At 46.1% G+C, this 21,689-nt stretch overlaps 2 protein-coding genes across 10 annotated transcripts; both read right to left on the bottom strand.

The window, feature by feature from the left end:
• Positions 1 to 2,410: 2,410 nt before the first annotated feature.
• On the bottom strand, positions 2,411 to 11,631 carry LOC107531893 (orphan sodium- and chloride-dependent neurotransmitter transporter NTT5-like). 9 transcript variants are annotated; one of them, XR_015715996.1, is made up of 10 exons: positions 11,578 to 11,631; positions 9,236 to 9,895; positions 8,327 to 8,798; positions 7,657 to 8,137; positions 5,775 to 7,497; positions 5,172 to 5,373; positions 4,912 to 5,071; positions 3,692 to 3,854; positions 3,121 to 3,488; positions 2,411 to 2,994 (listed from the first exon to the last, which is right to left on the bottom strand). XR_015715996.1 is itself a non-coding variant. In XM_087826823.1 (10 exons), the coding sequence occupies exons 6-10, from the start codon at positions 5,991 to 5,993 to the stop codon at positions 3,243 to 3,245; spliced, it is 990 nt and encodes a 329-aa protein (XP_087682949.1). In that variant the 5' UTR covers positions 5,994 to 7,497; positions 7,657 to 7,767; positions 7,962 to 7,981; positions 8,327 to 8,798; positions 9,236 to 9,895; positions 11,578 to 11,631; the 3' UTR covers positions 2,411 to 3,242. The 9 variants fall into 9 exon arrangements, 7 of the variants coding, with proteins under 7 accessions (XP_087682949.1, XP_087682945.1, XP_087682951.1 ...); XM_087826823.1 differs by having other exon boundaries at positions 2,411 to 3,488; positions 7,657 to 7,767; positions 7,962 to 7,981; XM_087826819.1 differs by having other exon boundaries at positions 2,411 to 3,488; positions 7,657 to 7,767; positions 7,962 to 8,137.
• Positions 11,632 to 13,244: 1,613 nt separating this feature from the next.
• LOC107531892 (orphan sodium- and chloride-dependent neurotransmitter transporter NTT5) lies at positions 13,245 to 21,455 on the bottom strand. Its single transcript, XM_087826826.1, has 8 exons — positions 21,369 to 21,455; positions 20,465 to 20,591; positions 20,083 to 20,258; positions 19,126 to 19,367; positions 17,139 to 17,325; positions 16,602 to 16,803; positions 16,308 to 16,467; positions 13,245 to 14,291 (listed from the first exon to the last, which is right to left on the bottom strand). The coding sequence occupies exons 1-8, from the start codon at positions 21,375 to 21,377 to the stop codon at positions 14,060 to 14,062; spliced, it is 1,335 nt and encodes a 444-aa protein (XP_087682952.1). The 5' UTR covers positions 21,378 to 21,455; the 3' UTR covers positions 13,245 to 14,059.
• Between the last annotated feature and the right edge of the window lie 234 nt (positions 21,456 to 21,689).

Consider the following 21,689-nt stretch of genomic DNA (forward strand, 5'->3'; position numbering starts at 1 on the left):
TTGTAATTTTTGTATCTTCCTCATAAATACTTCTTAACCTATTTATCTCAAATAATATTTTATTGCTGTAATGTGTATTTTGTCTTTTGTTTGGTATATACCTGGTTTAACTTCCTCCTTCCTTTTACTTTAAATCTTCCTGTGTCCTTGTGTTATACAGGTGAGTCTTACAAATAGCAGACAGCTGGGTTTGAAAACATTCAGCCTTCAATATTTGTCTTTTAACTAGTAATAGCTCATTTGTAAATAGTTGTGATTACTAGTATATGTGGATTTCTAATATTTTATCTTCTGCTTGTCCCACTTTTTCTACATTTCATTTTGCATTCTTTTGGGTGGATTTTTCTTTGATTTTTTTTCCTCTGGCAGTTTGTGAATGTGGCAGAGACTATGAGTGCTTTCTAATAACTTCACTCCTCTGTCCTGCCAGCCTTCTCGTTCTGGCCAATGGAATGGGAACAGAAGTGATGTGCTCCACTTTCAGACCTGGTCCATAAAACTCATTTTTTCCCATCCACTGGCTCACTGGCAAGAACTGCAGAATCTAGAGAAGAGCCCCAAGATGAAAGAAGTCCCTAATGACTGAGGGAAGTAGGGAAGTAGAGCACCTCCCCCATCCCAGGCTATGCTCTTCTATATTCTGATGTAAGCAGGAAATAAAATGTGATTATATGGCATCAGTGAGATTTTGTATTTGACCTGTTAGAGAAGCTATCATTATTTACTTTAATACAGAAATTATAGATTGTTTCTATAATTGGTAATTTTTTAGTAGTTATTTTAAAATTTTAACATGCATCCTTATCAAAGTCTAAAGTTTAACATTATCTTGTTGAGGTGAATGCTCTGTTTCTAGCTTATGTGTTATTGTTGTCCAGTATTTTAGTTCTCTGTCAGTTTCTTATTTTAATTTTTTTTATTTTTAAATTTTCAAATCATTTTTTAAATTTTTCAATTACAGCTGACTCTTTGTCAGTTTTTCAACCTTACAAATTAATCATTGTTATTATTTCTCTATATTTTGGAAAATGTTCGCCTTTTTTCTCTTTGTATAGTGCCTCACCTCTATTCGTCCAATGATCTCTTTCTGGAGCTCCTATTAGATGTATGTTGGACTTTCTCCCACTGTCCTCCATGTCTCTCAATCTCATATTTTCTATACCATGGTTCCTCTGGGCTACATTATTGGTAATTTCTTTAGATTTGTTTCCTTTCCTAGTTTTCTAATTGGCTGTTTAACCCATCCATTGATGCTTTTAATAGTAATGATTTTTTTCATTTCTGAAAGTTCTTTTTGGTTCTTTTTCAAATACTCTGATCAATCTGAGAAGCTCTTCTTCCTTGCTCTTAAACTCAACTACCTCTTTTTGACTTTATATTAAGCACATTTATTTTATATTGTGTACCTGATAATTCTGGTACATTAGGTCTTTATAGGTCTGATTCTGTTACTTGTTGGTTCTGCTAACCCTCTCTTAGGGTGCCTTGTTTCCTTGTGTGTTTTGTGACTTCTTTTTGTGATCTCGTGTTCATTGAAAGTTTATCTGGGAATTCTATGAGGCCTGATAGAGGATCGGTTTCCCCCATAGATTATTTATATTTACTTTTGATAGATTCTGGGGCCAAGAACATTTTATATTAATCTCAGTTTGGATTTTTCAGACTACACAGCTCATGTAAATTTGAACCGAAATCCCACATGAGAGATGGTTTGGGGTTACAGATTCTCAAAAAAGACAGTACTTCCCTCCTATCAGAGACAGGACCTATCTAACTCCGTTCCAGAGGACATAGTCTTTCAACTTTCTATGTATGAAGGTTTCCTTTTCTTTCATGGACCCAAGACTCTGTCTTCACCTGCCTTTAAAACCAAACTCTCTGAATTAACAGAGAGTGACAATTGCCTCAAAGTAGTTGTTAGCTTTAACATTTGCTTATCTATCTGAATTCAAGCTTAGGCTTAATTTTTGGCCTCTTAAAGATTTCCCTTAATTTCTTTTAAGCTCACCTAGGCATTTAAAGAGGACTGTTAAGATATATTTTATTTTATATTTTAGATGTCTTAGAATATGGTGTGTTTTGTCTGTCTTATTTTATTGTCACATTGCTCCAACTGAAGTCCCCCTTGAGTCTTCAATTTGTGCAGTCAACCTCTCCTCTCCCCACCATTTCTTGCCAAATACCCTTCCTTCAGGCTCCTAGACCACCTAAGTAAAAATATAGGATGTTGTGTAAAGTTGTGTTTTGGGGTTTTTTGTTAATACTCACCTGAGGATATTTTTTCTGTTGCTTTTTAGAGAGAGTAGAAGGGAGGGAGGGAGGGGGGAGAGAGAGAGGGAGGGAGGGAGGGAGGGAGGGAGGGAGGGAGGGAGGGAGGGAGGGAGGGAGGGAGGGAAGGAGGGAAAGAGACGTCAATGTGAGTCTAATGTGAGAGAATACATCCATTCGTTGCCTCCTGAACCCGCCCTGACGGGGCAGGGAGTGAACCCACAACTGAAGTACTGGAACCTTCAATCTTTCAGTGTGGGGGTGGATGCTCTAACCACTGAGCCACGCTGGCCAGGGCAGTTGTGTGAAGTTTTAAGTCCATTGGTAGACTTGGTAAAGTAATCAACTATTCCAAGTATTTAAGAGATATGTGAGGAGGTCACCAGCTAGCAGATATTTAACCACTTTGCCATAATCAGTGAACCCACCATTTTCTAAGTAAATTGTCCCACTCTGGTCCAGTTTACTTACAGGAAGCACCAGGCTGAGATCTGGAATTCTAGCATTTGAGTTTAACAGAGTCAAGGGAAGGCAAGAGTGGGATTTGGAGACTTTTTTTTAATGACGAAAATAAATTTTCACTCAACTGACTTTACCACCACCATTTTTGCCCTTGTTTCATAGGGACCAGACCTTACATAAACCAACTTCAAGAGGAAGGTAGCCTAGGAGAAGCAGTGTCAGCAGTCACCATCAGCCAGATTCTGGAAGTCGAAGAACACCAGTCTGGGGAGGGAAAGTGTGGGAGATGTGCAGAATGACTATATTGATCTCCATCAGCCAGAAAAACCTTCCCAATCCAGAAAAACAAAAGGCTTTAGGTTCAATTATATTAGCAGGTGCTACATTTACCTCTTTTAATGTCAACTTGCCAGCCAGGGAGTCTCACTTTGAAAAGCCAGTGATCTTATGCCGAATAAGCCAAGTCTTTGTTTACAAGAGAAATTACTCACATGGCAGATTTGTTTCTCTGGTTATCTACTTTTATTCATCTTCTTTTGGTTTAGCCCCACATGAAGGCGTGGGCGGGGCTGTGATTTATCCCCTTTATCTTCATGTCTAATGAACACTGTACCCCTGCGCTTCATCCTGGAGACTGGTAAAATCATCTTCAAGAGGGTGTACAAGAAGTAGGCAGGGATGGGCAAGATGGTGACGACAATGAGCAATACGAGCAGGACTTTAGCCCATGATGGATAATTATGGGTTGTCTCATTTGACTGTGGAGAAAAGGGAGGAGGGTTTAGAATGCCCAGGTTCTCTGAAGTGAGATGCAAAGCTGGGGGTAGGAGGTGAACCAAGGCAAGAGACTAGATAACTGAGTCCCCAGGGAATAAGAGGGCTGGGTCCCAGAGGCAAGAGTGGATTGAAAAGTCTTTCCCCACTCCCTAAGGGAGTCTGGGGTCTGTGGAGGGAGGCTCACAATGCTTGAGTTCCAGGCCATGTAAGTGATGGGCTTCAGATACAGATGAGTCAGGGTGCTTACAAACAGGACCAGCAGCACAAGTGGAGACACAAAACACCACAGCCAACGATAGATGGGGGAGATAGGGCGGCCCAATATGATTGTCAAGTCTGCAAGGAACCTGGGAGGAAGGGTCATAAGGCTTTGGAAGGGCCATTCAAGTATTACCCAGCCTTTGGTGTCAGTCCAAACCTAGCCTTGGTGAGAGCCCTTAACATTTCTTAGACCTTTCTGCTCATCTCCAAACCAGTCTTCTTACCTCTAATGCATCCCTTTTTGGGCTAACTTCTGTCCCAGCCCCAGGTTTTTAAAAATACCATTTCTATCCCCCTTTACCTTTAGGACAAAAGCCAAGTTCCTAAACGTAGTTTCTTCAAGACCATATAGTCAGCTGTCCTTCGTACACTTTCTTAAGCCCATTACATATGCAAGTCTGGTTCCTTCCGCCTAGAATGCCCTTCTCTCTCTCCCTTGATAAACTCCCCTCCATCTGTCTAGATTCTGTCCAGGCATCCCCTCCTTGCCCGACTCTTCAGCTCTCTTTAGCTAACCACCTGTTTTTATAGCACCTTTGGCTGCCTCGATCATAGGCTTACTTACCACCCTGCCCATGGATCTGCTTCTATGTCTTGACTAACTATAACTTATCCTAGCATCTGCGGTACTCACCACAAGGACTTCTTGGCATGTGGGAGGCCCTAAGAAATACTTGAGTGCGAGTGAGTATGTGAATGAGCCAACTGATGTAGAGAACCGCTATCACCTGGAAACACCACTACCCTTGGATGATACAGTGCTTCTCAAATGTTAGTGTGCATAGGTCTGGGGTGGAACCCGAGGCTCTGCATTTCTAATGAGCTCCGAGGTGAGGCCAGTGCCGCTGGTCCATAGAGCACACTTTGAAAAGCATGGGGTTGCATGTTTCGGATGCCCAGACTATCCTGGTTATAAGTAGGGCTCGGAAGTCCCTAAGACTTGCTATAGACTGTTCACCGCTTTGCCATTTTTCATCTATATTCTCCGGAAACCAGCCCATACCTTTCTCCTTCCTACCCTCCTGGGTGCTGTCCATAGCCCTGGGATCAGAGACCTGCCAGTGAGAGCAGGAGGGGCCCACGCTCCCTAGAGACCCTGGCTGTGTGGGTGCATGGAAGGAGATCCTGGGCTTGGGACATCACCTCCGGGCCCCATAGATCCAGGCCATGGCCATGTTCTCTGAGATGAGAATGAAGAAGAGAGGCAAAGATGCCCAGTAATCATCCATCAGGTTCACATAGTAGCTGCCCGAGGGCCGCACGAAGTTGAGGCTGCCCAGGAACATAAGCACACAGACACCCACTGTAGGGAAAAATCAGGCTCGGATCAAGGTCAGAATTCAAGCAAGGTTGTTAAGCTAAACAATGGCAATAGGTGAGAGTGGGGTCATAGGTCAGAGTACCTGTGAGCAGCTTTGTATGTCTCCTAAGGGGCAAGAAGGTGTCCTGGAGAGGGGTGATGAGGCCCTGCAGGATCCCTAGCATAGTGCTCAGCCCCATGGTCACCAGGAACACGAAGATCATGATAGACCAGAAGGTGGATCCAGAAAACACAGAGATGATGTCAGTAAATGCCACAATGGCTACACCTGGCCCCTCCATAACCTGTAAGTGGAGGGAGGAGTGGGAAGGGGTCAGAGCTCAGCCTGTAAAGTACTAACTCAGCTCCTGTCCCATCCCCCAGGAAAATATCAGTAGCACTGTTAGTGGACATTATACTCTTCTGGCCTTGAGGCATGAGGGCTTCCTCCTATGACAGCTGCTGGTCTAGTGGCTCTTTTGGGTTGAGCTGAACAGGCTTATATAAACTCTAGTGCTTGGTGCTACAGAGCCTATAATTGCCCTATCACAAAAGGAGGCCTTAAACCTTATCTTGGTTGTCCAGGATGCTGCTGAAAATTGCTTCCCTGGATTCTACAGACAGCTAAGGAGAGCTGGAGCTTCTAGTGCACTGGGGGATGGGTATGAGGGGGAACTCCAGGGACACGTCCCCAACCCTTACCTACCTCCTTCAATTTCTCAGATATGTCACAATTGGACAAATAGGGTTGGGCCATGCTTTTGGCTTGTTCAGGGAGGTTGCCAAACCATGTGGGGTAGCTGTAGCTCATATGCTGATACAGACTCTCTGGGAGCCGGAGCTCAGGAGGCAGCACCCCGGCAGTGACCAGATTCATCACTTTCTCAGCATTCCTGGGGGCAGGGATGGAATCATATAAAACCATTTGGGCCTTTAAAATAACTTCTCCTCTCTTATATCCTAGATGAGAAAGGAGATCACTAGCTTCGCTTCTGATCTGGTGCAGAGTAAAGCCTATGCTGACACTGAGGTCTCAGGGATCCCGGTGTGCAAGGCCTGAGATCTACTCCCACAATCCCAAAGGTGTCTGTGTGAGGCTAGAGGATTTCTGACTGAAGTGGATCCCTGGAGGGGTCTTTCCTGTAGTATGATTGAGGGTTTTAGGAGCCTTACCACCTCCTAAACAATCTCAGGGTCCCATGGGAGCTCCTCAGCTTTCTTGACCTTCTGGCCTCTCCAACCTCTTCACTCGCGTGTCCTCATCTTTGACACTTCAGTCACAGCAACTATTAAACCTTCAACTTGCCACACTCTCTTGTCTCAGTGCCTTTGGTATGATATTCTCTCTGCCCAGAACTACCCTAACTCTGCTTATCCCAGTTCTGCCCCCACCCCCGTTTTCCATGTGGTAAATTCCTACAAATCCTTACTCAGCTCACTGAACTCTATTTACTGCCATGGAAAGCTGTTCAAGGTCTATTTTCATAAGGTCAAATCAACTAGTTGCAGAAGGTAGTATAATATGATCCAATTTTTAAAAAATTTTACGTATAGGTTTATGAATGGAAAATATTTGAAAGAATACTAGTGAGACAGACTCAGCCAGAACTGCCTCCACTAGGAAGCCTTCTCTGACTGCCCCAGGAAGTTAGAAGCTCCCTCTTCTGTGTGTCCCCACCATCCTACTATCAGTTATCATCTAAGTCCTGATGATCTGTTTAGTATCTGCTTCTTCAAAAGACTGATTTTTCTGAGGGCAGGGATGGTGGTCTGATTCATCATCGGCTATGTTTCCAGAACTCAAAAGGAGTTGGTAGATAGATGTTTTATAAATAAATGTCTGATAAGTATTTTTGAAATGAATCTGGGGGCTCTGGTGCTGTGTGCCCTTTTTTAGGTCTACTGGTTCAGCTGAAGTTACCCCCTAATTTTTTCATGCCAGTCTCCAGTTAAGAATGGGGCAAACACATCTTTGAAAATGTCCAAGTTTGGGGTTTTCTTAGTTTAGAAAGGCAGCTCTTAGAGAGAGAGATTCAAGTGTTTCTAAGGTTTAGGAGGCTCCAATTTGAGAGACCCACATTGACTGAGCCAACATCCCTGAGGAATGGGGGCCTAGGCTGGAGTTCTATGAGCTATTTCTAAGACTTGGGTCTTTGTGATGCTCTCCATATGAAAGACTGGGCTCACATCAAGTAACATTTTTCATTGTTCAGTGTGGCCAGGTTGCCCATTATGGAAAATACAAACACCGTGGCAGTCACTGAGATAACCATGTTGAGAAGAGCCACAGCAAAGGCATCCATGATGCAGTTGTTGGACCGAGGGACGTATGAGCTGATTGCAGTGAAGCTGCCAAAGCCGGAGCCCATGGACAAGAAGAGATGGTTCCCTGTCCGGCGCCACACTTCCATAGAGTACAGGGCTGGCACCTGGGGAGAAGAAGTGCCGTGCAAATTGGTATCTAACGGGGAGAGAGGCACACGGTGATGGAGATGGATGAGCAGAAGGGAGTGGGGGGGAGCTCGGAGGGCCTCTACCAGACTGACAACCATTGGGGTAAGAGGATTAAAGGGTGGGGGGCACCTCACCTTAGCAACCAACAAACTCTGGAGACCAAATCCTGCTCCTTTCAGCATGAGACTCCGGGCAAGGACACAGAAAAAGATGATGTAGGGAAGGAATACTGAGACATACAGCATCTGGGTAGGAAGTGTGGTTGAGAAAAAGAGCTCAGCAAAGGCAAAAGCTAGGAGAGGAGGATCAAAGCTATTGGGAATCAGAGGTCCTATTAGGAGGAGTGAGAAGTGGAGACCTACAGGCATCGGGTTGGGAGAATGTTAGGGGTCTCAGGTAGAAGGGAGTCCATCAGATTAGTAAGTTAGAGGTAGCTCACCTTTCCAGTGGACTTCGGCCCTTTGATCATGGAGATGCAAATAATTAACCAGGTCACAAAGAGAGAGACACTGAGGTGCATGACTGGTAGCCCACCTATCTCAATTTCATCTGTGACCTTCAGTACATGCCGGTACCAGAAGTATACGGTGGACGTTGTCCGTGTACATTCAGGATCTGAGGTGAACTGGCCATGGAGGAAACTGCAAGCCCAGGTACTTCCCCTTCTTCCCCTTTACCCCTCCCCCCAGTCCCATTTCATCACCCGCCTGCTCATCTCTATTCTCTCAACAATCCTCTTCTTTCTTCATTCCCCTGTTCTTTTCTCAGCCCTCCCACTTGCCCTTTTCTTCCCTCTCTTCTCACCAAAATTACTGGAGTTCCTCAGTAAGGGACATAATTCCCAAGGCAGTGGAGACTGGAAAGACTGAGCCAAATAGTAGAGACTCCAAGCCATGAGCACACTATAGTACAAGCCCACGATGAAGCATACCTAGGGACCATGAAGAATTCTGGAGGCAGGGGAAGAAAGGTAGGCCAGCAGAAGGGAGGGGATTTGACAGGGGATTGGGGAACTGAAGGGATTTGACCAAAGGAAGTGAAATCAGGGAACTCATTCCAGGACAAGGGTTGGGATAGGGGATGGTGTAAAGGGTAGGCCTGGGCAGCAGGCTCCTCACCAGGAGGCTGGTATACCCCACACCACCAATCCAGGGGCTGATGTTCTTCCACACACCAATGCTGCTCTGACGAATCCTCTGACCAACTGCCATCTCCAGCACAAGGAGAGGAAACCCGACCAAGAACAGCATAAGGACGTAGATGATGACAAAACTCCCTGTGCAAGGGATTCAGGAGGGGCTCTGAGGGCCATCTGGCTTTTTAGTTCCTGGACTTTCTCGGGAGTCCAGGAAAACACGTTCCCTACCAGTGACCTCTCTCAGGGTCAAGGGCATCAGGCTTCAACTATTTCTACATCCCTCACAGTCCCAGGTGTCCAGTCCCTCAGTCCCCAGTTCCTAGAAGACCCAGATACTTAGTTTCTACTCCCAGTCCTGACCCATACCTCCAGCCCTACCATCCTTATGAACCCAAGTATTTCGATGTCCTGCTCCCACCCTGCCAAGGTCCTAGGTGTTCACATACTTGGCTCCTGCCCCATTCAGGATTTAAAAATCCTCAGCCCTACGTATCTCAGAGGCCCCAGAGTAGCCAGGACTAGCCTCTGGTTCCTCCTCCCTTCATGGATTCGAGATTCCTGGTCCCCAGGCTTACCGCCTCCGTTGTGAAAACACAGATAAGGAAAGCGCCAGATGGTGCTCAGCCCAATGGAGTAGCCCACTTGGGCCAGGAGATACTCCATTTTATTGGCCCAGGATGGTCGGTCAATGAGGCCTCCATCCTTTTGCTCATTTTTGTCTCTGCCTTTGTAATTATCTTCAAGCCAGTCAAAATTCTGTCCCTCCCCATGCAATGCCTCAGTAAGCAACAACTCGGAGTTTTCTAGTCGGGAAACTGAGGTAGTAGTAATCACAGACTTGGAATCTGAAGATGCAGCAATCATGGACTTGGAATTTGAAGATCCGGCAATCGCGGTCTTGGAATCTGAAGATCCAGCAATCGCGGACTTGGAATCTGAAGATATAGCAATCGTGGACTTGAAATCTGAAGAGCTAGTAATCACGAATTTGGAATCTGAAGATCTAGCAATCACCAACTTGGAATCTGAAGATCTAGCAATCATGGATTTGAAATTGGGAGATCTAGCAATCACGACCTTGGAATCTGAAGACCTAGATATCACAGGTTGGAAATCTGAAGATCTAGACATCTGGGAATTATCACCTTGGGACTCCTTGTTTTCACTAATAGTCATCATCCTGAGTAGACTCTAGTTCCTGCTTCTGCAGGGATGGGGCCTCCTTCTTTCTTGACCTTAAGGATATAAAGAACTTTAGATTTTAGTTGTATGAGCTAAGGAAAGAAAAGACCAATCTTACAAAAACCCAAGGCTTCCCCAACCCTTTTATACTTGTGTGGATAGGAACATGGAGTCCCCACCATCCTGGAAAAGATACCAAGAATATGCCTGCCTCTAGAAAGTAATAATTTAGAAGTAATACCTTCTATAATAATACCAAAAGGCATATAATGCCTAGGAATAATTTTAACAAAAGCTGAGCAAGACCTTTACACACACACACACACACACACACACACAAACACATTATTAAGAGAAAATAAAGAAGCCCTAAATAAATGAAGGGATATAACATGCTCATGAGTTGAAACTCTCCAAGTATAACAAAGTCAATTCTCTCCTATTTGACTTATAGATTCAATGCAATTCCTATTGAAATCACAGCAGGATTTTTGTAAAAATTGACAAGAGGGGTCTAAAATAAATGTACATGGAACCCGGCTGGTGTGGCTCTGAAGTTGAGCATTGACCTAGGATCCAGGAGAACGCAGTTTGATTCCTGGTCATGGCACATGCCCGGGTTCTGGGCTCGATCCCCAGTGCGGGGCTTGCAGGATCAATGACTCTTATTATTGATGTTTCTATCTCTCCCTCTCTGTTCCTCTCTCTGAAATCAATAAAGACATATGTTTAAAAATTAAATAAATGGGTGAATTGTATGGTATGTAAATTATATCTCAATAAAGCTGTTAAAAAAGATAAAGCTACCAGAAAAAAATGAGACAGAGGAAAATCTGAATACTGACTAAATATTTGATATTAGGATTACTGTTATTTATTTTAGGTGTGATAAGTTTTGTCAGTTTTTTAAAGGGTTCTTATATTTTAGAGATAGGTACTGATGACATATCTACAGATGAAATGATAAATTTGGGATTTGCTTCAAAATCTTGGGGAGGCATGCACTGGGTGAGGAGAGATGAAACCACATTGGTGATGAGTACAAAGAAATTCATTGCTATTCTTTTGTATGTGTTTGAAAATTTCCAAAATAAAAGGGTCAGTGGCTCTACCCATCAGTCATTGTGTGAATCCCTTTTTCTTCCAGGTCTCCTGATGAAAACTGAGGATGATAATACCTGTATGTCATACCACCCTCATGAGGAATAGAAGTGAAGACGTGTGTAAGGTATCCTACCTAGGGATGGGGCTCTGGTTTGTCTAATAAGGCCAGAGATTTCTCACAGCCGTCCAGGAGATAACCCCTCATACACAAGGGTACCCCGAAACCGGGCTTTAGACAATAAGGACCCCCAGAGCTACGTAGAGAAGTGCCCATGATAGAAACCAGTCTTCCACTGTAATCAGTACCCCCTAGCAAACTGAGATATTCCCAATTCAAACAATTCTGCCGTTAGGTGCCAAAAGACCTTCAACAAGTGGCCTGAGGAAAGAGAAATCTAGAGCAGGAGGGTACACGCCGCGATCTTCATTCCACTCCCACCCGTTTATCCGGTTTATCCGGTAAGCCCCTACTTCCCAATACCTCTCCCGCAGGTTCTGCTCCCAAAGCTGGAACTAGAGGTTGGGGAGCAGAAAGGGGATGAACTCCTGGGTTCCCAAAAGGAAGGCGCCTGAAAACTCAGGCGATCTGCTCACGAGAAGGTGACTGCCTCCTCTCCCGGTCCCACCTTACCTGACTCGACAGCGCGGGCTCTGAGGGACAGTTCGTTTGGATGGGGGAGGGGAGGCGGAGCGTGAGGGGCGGGGCTACAAGGTGCAGGAGCCAATGGCTGGGGACGGAGGCTCGCAGCGCGTCCGCCCCACGCTTGAGCGTGAGGGGCGTGGCGAAACTGCGGGAGCCTGGAGACGTTGGGCCTCTGCCGCCTTCGGTTCGCCAGACCCGCCCCTAGAGTCCCGCCCACCAACGAAAGGTTGGGAATGTCGACTTTTTCTTCCTTTGTCACCGAAGCTTCTGCAGAGGCAATCTCCCTGTGGGAGCTAAGCAAATCCGAAATCCTGGAACCTCTCGAGCATCTAAAGGAAACCCATTCTCTGGATCTTCTGGAATCCCAACCACTTCTACCCACAGCCCCGTCCCCAGCCACTGACTGACTCCATCTCCTTTTGGGGAGTACTTCAGCTCAGTTGTGGTCTCACCACTCCCTCAAGTTCCTTGAGACCCCACTCAGTTTTCCTTCACTAGGTAAATTCATTTGATTTAGCCCTGTGGTGGAAAGATATCTCTTACCAAGTAGCTATGGAACCCTGGTGGGCTCAGCGATACAATTTGGTAGTTCCCAAACACTGTGTGAGTCCACAGATGACTCAGTCTGTGCGTATCACCCAGTCTACAACAGTCTTACTCTTTTTTTTAAATCCTCACCCGAGGATTCTTTTTCCATTGCTTTTCAGAGAGAGTGAAAGGGGGGGAGAGAGAGAAAGGAACATCGATGTGAGAGAGACCAATTGGTTGCCTCCTGCACTCACCCTGAACGGGGCTGAGCCCGCAACTAAGGTACATGCCCCTGGCTGGAGTCAAACCAGGGACCCTTCAGTCCACAGGCCAATGCTCCAACCACTGAGCCAAACGGACTAGCGCTCTTTTTTTTTAAAAAAAAATCTTCACCTGAGGATATGTTTTTATTGATTTCAGAAAGAGAGAGGAAGGGGGAGGGGGACAGAGAGCGAGAGAAACACCGATGTGAGAAACATGGATCGGTTGCCTCCCATGCATGCCCAGATTGGGGATTGTACCCGCCACCTGGGTATGTGCCCTGACCAAGAATCGAGCCCACGACCCTTCAGTGCATGGGATGTCACTCCAACCAGCTGAGCCACACTGGCCAGGGAGGTCTTGGAAACTCTTAATGATTTTAGACCTTTGATAGGAGTACCATGTCCATTAGCAAGCACATTAATATCCTTTCCATCATTGTTGAAGCAACCATGTCCTGGGCTTTTCTTGGCTAAAGGCCAGTCCCTGGATAAACAAATCCAGTAATCTAGCAACTGAATTTGCCATGTCAAGGAGAAGGCAGCAACTCAGGGCCAAATATTTAGCTCTCAAAAGAATGGAAGACTCCTGAGAGTAAGATTGAATATCTGAACTAATTTAATGATGTATGTCAACTGTAATTGAAAATAAAAAATGATTTCTTTAGACAATATCTGCCCAGCAGGGCGTGGCTCAGCAGTTGAGCACCGATCTATGACCCAGGAGATCGAGGTTCGATTCCTGGTCAGGGCATATGCCTGGGTTGCAGGCTCGATCCCCAGTGGAAAGCATGCAGGAGGCAGCCAATCAATGACTCTCATCATTAATGTTTCTATCTTTCTCTCTCCTTCTCCCTTCTCTCTGAAATCAATAAAGATATATTTTTTAAAGAAGAAGAAAAGACAATATGAGACATTTATAGAAAATAAAACAGATCTGCTCACACCCAGTTCCTGGAGTCCCAGTGGACTGATTTATTGACCAATAGCATTACTCCTCCAGCTCCATACCAGTCAGGTTCAGTTGGCATTACTGACAGTGTATGTGAGTGGCTTGTGTACACACTGAGGAGGGGGATGGGAAAAGTGACAGTGGCAACCAGAGGGGGTTTAGAAGGGGGGCTGCAAAGCCAGGACTAAGAGGCCCTTAAATAAAGCCCCTACTCTTGGGAATAAAAGGAGTTCTGGGTCCAAGGACATCAACAGTTGGTAGTTGATATTAAGAGTTGCCTGTTAGATCTGTTTTGAGGATATGTGATATCAGGCCACATCAAGGAAGTTGGGATATCACACAACTGGTGGATCAGCAGTTTCATTGTCACCTTATATGACTTCCTTCTTTTGGACCTCTTTAACGGGTCTTAGATGGGATCTTAGGGGTTGGGATTTGGAGGGTATGTGAGACTCATCCAAGCTCATCGATTTGAGGGGAATGCGTTGGGTGAGGTAGTATAAAACGTACATGGGGATGGGGAGGATGACAGTGAGGGAAAGGGCAATCATCGAGAGCACCCCCCATGACGGGTATTGTCGAAGCGTCTCTTTTGACTGTGGAGAGATGGGAAGAGTTCAGAACATTGAAGCTCCCAGAAGAGGAAAGATTGTGAAAGGGAAGAGTAGGAGGGGAACCAGGGCAGACGACTGAGTCTTCAGGGAGAGGAGAGTGAGATAGGGTATTTAGGTCAAGAGTGGGCTGAAAGATCTGTCCCCCGCTCCCTAGAAAGGTCTGGGGTCTGGAGAGGGAGGCTCACACTGCTTGAGTCCCAGGCCACATAGGTGATGTTCTTCAGAGGCAGAATAATCATGGTGGCAGAAAACAGGACTATCAGCGCAATTGGAGACAGACAGCACCATAGCCAGAAAAAGATGGGATAGATGGGGTAGCCCCACAGAGTCTCCAAGTCTTCAAGAAACCTGGGAAAAAGGGCGATGAGACTGTGGGAGGCCCAGTTGCACCTTGCCCTTCCTTGGGGGACAAAGCAAGTCTGAGCTTTGTTAGCATCTTTCAAATATTCTACCTCACTTCCAAACCCCTGCTTCAGCTCAAGCCTCATCCTCTTATCTTCTCTCAACCCAAGAAAACATTTCAGACATTCCTGTACTGCTCAAAAATCTTTCATGGGTACCCAATGTCCTTAGGATAAAGGCCAAGTCCCTTTCACTAATTCCCTAAACATGAGAGTGTTTATGATGTGCCAGAAACACTTCTAGGTGCTGGGTACTCATAGTGAGCAACACAGGCCCCCCAAAAGTTAACACTTGACCCTCAGGGAATTTTCTCTTTTTTTAATCCTCACCTAAAGATATTCTTTCCATTACTTTTCAGAGAGAGTGGAAGGGGGAGAGAGGGGAAAAAACATTGACATGAGAGAGACTGATTTGTTGCCTCCCGCATGCGCCCCAATCAGGACTGGGGATCGAGCCTGCAACAGAAGTACATGCCCTTGACCAGAATTGAACCTGGGACCCTTCAGTCCGCGGGCTGACGCTTTAACCACTGAGCAACAGCCAGGGCCCAGGGAACTTTTCCTAGTTTCTTCTAGCCCATGCATCCAGACTCCTTTAGTGCATGTTCTCAAACTTAGTAAGTATACAAGTGGGGTCCTTTGGCCTAGAGTACCGTTTTCTGTCTACCTATTCATCTGTCCAGATTCTACTCAATCATCCTCTCCCCTAAGACACCTTCTCTGACTTTCCAGGTGCCCCTAGAGTGCCGCTGGCACCTCTCCTCTAGACTTATTGCTTTGTACTGATTGTCCACTTGTATGTGTCTTCTTCTTTGGACTCTGGGCTCTGAGAGGAGGACCTAATTCTAATTCCTTTGTATCCCAGTACCACAGGCTTTCTCCACACAGAGAAAGTCTCAAGAAATATTTGTGGAGTGAGTTCATAAATGAGCCGCTGTCACCTGAAAACGCTGCCAACCGAGCCTTCTGCCCTTGAAATATACCACTTGGATATCCACGTACCAGCCTGATAAAAAGCTGGGCTCAGGAGCACCATGTGTGACTTGGATTCTCCCACTCTCCCATTCCACAGATATGTCTACTAGCTCCCAGTCCCTGATTCTTTTGTTTCCTCCTCCTGGTCACTCTTCCTTGAAGAATTAGACCACACCTCTCAATCTGCCCCTCCACCCCCCTAGCCCAAGCCATTGTTAGTTCCTATTTAAAAGATTATTGTACAATAGCTCACTACTGCTCTCATTCCTTCACTTTCAACTCCTCATAGTCTATTCTACACACAGTAATTACAGGCATCTTTTAAAAAATCTGATTATGTCACTCCCCTATTCAAAACACTCTAATGCCTCCTCTATCATTCTGCATAAAAAACTAAGTCCCACTATAGTGCCAAAGGCCCTACCTGATGCCCCTTTACCTCTCCAACCTCAGCCCCTAACATTCTGCTCCAACCTCTCTGATCTTCCTCAGAGCCTGCGGGCAACACGCTTCTCTTACTTTGGTACTTATTGCTCCCTCTGCTTGGAACACACTTCCTTAGAATTTTTCATGGGGCCTACCCTCACTTCATTCAGGAGTCTGTTCAAATGTCACCTTATCGGAAAGGACTTCCCTGTAATCCTATCTCAACTAACATCCATACAAACTCCCCTTCTGGATCATTTTACCTTCCCCTGTGATTTCCTCTTGTCAATTACTACCATATAATATTTTTGCTCACTTAGTGACTATCTCTGCCACTAGAATGTAAATTCCCTGAGAACAGGTATGCTTATTTTATTTGATACCGTATTCCCAGTGACTAAAAGTGCCTGGCACATACTAAGCACTCAATAAATATGTTAAATGAGTAAATGAAAAAGTTTCTTAACAGGCCTTGAAGTTAAGAGTCCCTGTGTCACTCTAGTTGAGTGAGAATGGAGGTAAAAAGAAAAGGTCACCCTTCCCTATAGACCCAAGTGATCACCTCCTGGCCCCATAGGCCCAGGCCACGGCTATGTTTTCAAATATGACAATGATCATTATGGGGAGGATCATCCAGTAGTCACTCAGCAGTCTGATGTAGTAGACGCCTGAAGGTTGAATGAAGAAGAAGCTGCACAGGAACATGAACCCAAAGACAAACCCTGGAGGAAACAATGAACCTGGATGAAGGTCAGAGGTCTTGCTGGGGGAAAGGCTGAGAGAGGTGATGCCCGGGCTGGGTTAGAGTCTCAGAAAGCAGGGTCATTGATGGGAATAGGGCCAAAGGTCAGAGCACCTGTAAACAACTTTGCATGCTTCCTGAAAAAAGAAAAGGTGTCCTGGAGTGAAGTGAGGATGCTCTGCATGATCCCCATCATGACATTCAGCCCCAAGGTCAGCAACATCAGGAAGAAGATGATGGACCAGAAGACAGACCCCGAAGTGAATGACATGGCTTCAACAAAGGTCAGGAATGCAAACTTTGGGCCCTCCGCAACCTGTCAGGGGAAGGAAAGGCAGGAGTTAGTGTCCTTGAACTTAACAGCAACATTAGAGATAAAAATGCATTCTACCTTCCCTGGCGAACTCCCTGAAAGCCCTGGGTCACTGAGAAAATCAGATCTCCAAGCCGACCCCTGACATGGAAAACCAATCCACCCAGCACCAGCCAGGGAAGGGCATTCTGCAAGCTATATTTCTTTGCATTACCAGGGCTGCAGGTTATCCTGGTGTTTCTGGATTTTTTTTTTTTTTCTGGTGCTAATAAAAGGTGAAATTTCTGTTTTACAGAAGGCATTGAGAAACTCTCAGCCCAGCACACCTATTTACTGACCTTCGAAAACTGCTTCTCTATGTTGCACTCAGTAATGTGGCTGAGGACCATGTTCTTGATGGGCTGGGGAAGGCTGTTGAGCCAGGAGTTGAAGACAGTGGTTGAGTCACCTTTCGTGGGTAGAGGGGACTGGGCCTCAGGAGGCAGTTCCCCCAGGGTTACCAGCTTCAAAAGCAATTCAGCATTCCTGGGGATAAAGGGTTGAATCTCACAGAACCATTTGGCTCTTTAGGACACCGTCTCCTTTCCCTTATCTCCCAGATAAGAAAAGACATCACTAGCCTAGCATTACTGATTTGGATAAGGTAGAGCCTAGATGAAACCAAGCAGGCACCCACCTTCAGGATCATGAATTTGTGTGAACCTGGAAAATGTATAACCATGGGGGACTCTGGGAGAAGTCTTTCCTATAGTCTTCTTATGGACTCTGAGGTCCCTGGTCTAGTGATGCAGTCTCTTATTCACCCCCTACCTCTGCCCTTCCTTCTGCCTTAGACTAGCAGGTAAAAATCAACCTTCTAAGCTTTGCATACAGAATAGTGGGAACTCCCTTGACTTAGGTGATGGCATGCGTAATTCTCCCATGGTGCTGAGTGATGAGAGAGCAACTGCTTCTTGGACTTTTTGACCTGAGCTCTGCTGACCTCTCTCACCTTATCTTTCCCCCATGACCCTCTGAAATGTGCAGAGGGTCATGGAGGGAACATACTACTACAGTTTCAGGGCCTGCCATAGCTTCTCATGCCCAAGACCAGTCCCACCCTCGCCACCATTCTCCACTTGGCTAATACCTACAACTCCTTAAAAACAGCTCATTGCTCCGTAAGAGCTGCAGTGGAAGGTTTGCCTACACTTACTGATAAGAGCAAAATGTAAGCTGCAGGAAAATAAGTAGCGTTTGATCACATTGTAGAAAATAAAATACTGTACGTTCTTCTGGTAACAGGCAAGTTAAATATCTGGACCAACCTTCTCACTGGAAATAATTTAAAAGCCTGAAAGGTAATTTGTAATCTTCTTAAAAGAATAAAAATGATAACAATAAGGAATTATTAGACAAAAATCAAAGTACAGACAGAAGCAGTAGGGAAAGGGGACATCCAAAGCAACTTTTCCCAGAAGATATATGTCAGATACAACACATGCATGTGTGCACATGTATATGCCCCGGCTTCTTCTAGAAGAAAAGGGTGGTTATTTGCGTGGGTTAGGACTACTAGGGACACATTCAGCTTAGCTTTACCTCCTCTAGAAGTTCTTCTCTGACCAGCCCAGGCAGAATGAATGGCTCTGTCTTCTGTCCTCCCTATCACTCCTGCTACCAGTTACCACGAGTTAATGACTGTAGTCTAAGTATCTAAATCCCTTCCTTTCCTCCCTCCAAAACTGAAAACACAATGAAAACAAGGACTGTGGTCTGATTCACCTGCCCAAGTGTCTGTGGCACACAAAGAGTACTTTCTAAACACCTGAGGGGTGTTTTTTATTAATGCCTACAGAATAAAACAGGGCTGAGAAGACAATAGAGGTTCTAGTTCTGAGCATACTCTTGGGGCTTATGTATGACAAATTGAATGAAACCCCTAATTCAGGAGTTGACAGTGAAAAATGACAGCATTAGAGGGCAGAAGGGAATTTGGAAAGGTGTGGCCTTAGTGCAGTCTGGGACTAGAGTAACCTTGAAGATTTTCCACTTTTAGCATTTCTCTGTAGAGGTACTCTCTGGTGAACAGTTGGGAGATCTCTGAGTTTGAAGATTTCTAGGGCTAGAAAAAAAAAAAAAAAAGCATTCTGAGAAGGATAATCTGGGACAGGGGTTCTATTTTCTGTTTTTCGTTCTAGGAGAAAGCGCTCTTGGGAGTGCACCTGAGGTTGCCCTTGTGGTTGAGATGTGTGAATGTGGGTCTTTGCAGAACCTGGAAGGTTAGAGTCTCTGGGTTTTGTAGTTCCCTGAGGCTGAGACTCTCAACTAAGGGGCTGGCCTTACTTCTCAGTGCAGTTGTTCGTGATGACGCTGGCCCAGGAGCCCAGGATACAGAAGACAAAAGGTATGGCAATAACCATGAAGCTCAGGTTGGCCAGAGCCACAACAAAGGCATCAATGAGACAGTTGTTGGACGGATCCATGTACGAGGATAAAGAGACAATGGGGCCAAAGCCGAGACCCAAGGCAAGTAAGACTTGGGCCCCTGCTTGGGACCAGGTATTCACGGTGTACATAGCTGATCCCTAAAAGGCAGAACACAAGAATAAAGAGAGATGTCAAACAAGAGGAGAACCTTGCCCGGCCGGGCGTGGCTCAGCGGTTGAGCGTCAACCTAGGATCCAGGCGATTGGGGTTCGATTCCCGGTCAGGGCACATGCCCGGGTTGTGGGCTCGATCAATGACTCTCTCATCATTGATGTTTCTATCCCTCTCCCTTCCTCTCTCTGAAATCAATAAAGATATATTTTTTAAAAAAAGAAAAAAAGAAGAGGAGAACCTTAACAAAATAAGGGGGGAAGACAGAGGGAGCTAGTGGGGAAAGGACACCTAAGGATAGACAATAGGTGTCCTCTAAGGTCTGATGGGGAGTGAAGAAGACATACTTTACCTTCACAAGCGTCAAATATTGAAGGCCGAATCCTGCCCCACTCAGCTGTAGACTCCGGATGAGCAAACAGACCAAGAGAACATGGGGCATTGGTAACAAGACAGATATTACCTGAATTGAGAGTGGGGCATCTCAGCAACCATGTACCAGTGGGGGGCCAACCAACAGTCAGCAGGGATCAAAAATTCTTAGCCAGAAATGAGGAGTTAGAAGATAGCTTTCAGCAGGGTTCAGGGCTAGTGGGAGTGAAAAGCCAGAGGGAGCGAGAAATCGTAAGATCAACGAGTAGTAATGTTAGGTGAGGGCTAAAGTATCTGAGACTGTTAAGGAATCCAAAAATGGTGGCTCACCTTCCCGATGTACTTGATCCCATTAATCATGAAAGCACCAAGAAGACACCAAGCCACCAAAAGTGGCAAGATCAGACTGAAGGCTGGTGGCCCATTATCCTCAATTCTGTCTGAGACCTTCAAGGTCAGCCGGTACCAGAAGTACATGGAGGGTGTTGTCTGTGCACATGCCGGATCTGGGGGTATCTGGCTTTGGACTTGCTTGCTAGACAGGGTGGCCCTTCCCCTCTTCATTAGCCCTCCCCCCACATCCCTTCCGCTCATTTCTGCTTCCTTTACTACCTGCCTCCCTTTTATCCCTCCTCACTCCTTCCTCCTCTTCCAAATTCCCTCCCTCCCACCTCCCTTTCCCCTCTCTCCTCCTCTTTCACTTCCTTCTCACCAAGGTCAGTGGAGTTCTTCAGTAGAGGACAGTGCTCCCATGGAACGGAAAACTGGAAGGCCTGGCTCAAGTAGTAGAGGGTCCAGGCATTGACCACATTCAAGTACGCGCCGACAATGAAGCACACCTGTGGGGCCAGGGAGGCGGTGGCTGGGGAGGAAAAGTGGGGACAGGAAAAAGGAGGGGATTTGACAGGGGATTGGGGAACTGAAGGACTTGACTCATGGAAGTGAAATCAGGTGACCCATTCCAGGACAAAGGTTGGGATGCAGGTGGGGTATAAAGGATAGGCCTGGGCAGCAGGCTCCTCACCACGAAGCTGGTATACCCCACACCACCAACCCAGGGGCTGAGGCTCTTCCATGCACCAATGCTGCCCTGACGCATCCTCTGACCAACTGCCATCTCCAGGAAGAGGAGAGGAATCCCGATCAAGAACAGCAAGAAGATGTAGATGATGAAAAAACTCCCTGTGCAGGGGATTTAAGTAGGGGCTCTGAGAACCATCTGGCTTGTCAGTGCGTGGACTTCTTTGACAGTCCAAAAAAACACATGCCTCACCAGTGATCCCCCTCAGGGCCACAGGCATCAAGACTCAACTATTTCCACATCACTTACAGTCCCAGATGTCCAGCCCCTTGGCCCCCAAATCCTGGAAGACCCAGATACATAGTTTCCACCCCTAGCCCTGATACAGGCTTCCAGCCTCACTGTCCTCATGTTCAGATACACTGAACCTCTGCCCCTCTCACCATCCTCAGTGTTCAGGCACCTGGCTCCTATCCTGCTCAGAGTACCAAGTCTCTAGCCTCCACATATTCCAGAGACCTTGGAGTTTGAACCTGGATAGGCCTCTGTCTTGCTAGCCCCCTGTGGACCCATGATTCCTGGTCCCCGGACTTACAACCTCCATTTTGAAGCCACAGGTAGGGAAAACGCCAAAGATGGATTGCCCTCAGGGAGTAGCCTATCTGGGCCATCATGTACTCAATCTTGCTGAACCAAAGTGGACGAATGAGGAGGACCTCACTATTTTCCTTCTCTGATATCGCCACCTTAAGTGAGGGTTTCCGTTTCGGGAATGGGGCAGCTTCCACCCCCAAATGAGGGATTTGCTTGGGTTGGCTGCTCCTTCTCCGAGCAGCCTGAGTCTCCCAGGCCTGAGCCTTCGCAGCTCGGTCCTCCAAAGCCTGGGACTCTGAAACACAGGGCATCAGAGACCGGT

Source organism: Miniopterus natalensis, chromosome 18 (assembly GCF_054644295.1).
Source record: "Miniopterus natalensis isolate mMinNat1 chromosome 18, mMinNat1.hap1, whole genome shotgun sequence".
NCBI classification, from domain to species: domain Eukaryota; kingdom Metazoa; phylum Chordata; class Mammalia; order Chiroptera; family Miniopteridae; genus Miniopterus; species Miniopterus natalensis.

Coding starts and splice junctions, on each gene's coding strand:
- LOC107531893 (XM_087826823.1), bottom strand. CDS start 5,993: ATGGTTTTATATGATTCCATCCCTGCCCCCAGGAATGCTGAGAAAGTG. Junction 3,855..4,911: donor TGGATCTATGGGGCCCGGAG/GTGATGTCCCAA, acceptor CCTTCCTCCCAG/GTTCCTTGCAGACTTGACAA. Junction 3,489..3,691: donor TGGCCTGGAACTCAAGCATT/GTGAGCCTCCCT, acceptor TTTTCTCCACAG/TCAAATGAGACAACCCATAA.
- LOC107531892 (XM_087826826.1), bottom strand. Junction 16,804..17,138: donor TAGAGAAGCAGTTTTCGAAG/GTCAGTAAATAG, acceptor TTCCCCTGACAG/GTTGCGGAGGGCCCAAAGTT. Junction 16,468..16,601: donor GCATGCAAAGTTGTTTACAG/GTGCTCTGACCT, acceptor TGTTTCCTCCAG/GGTTTGTCTTTGGGTTCATG.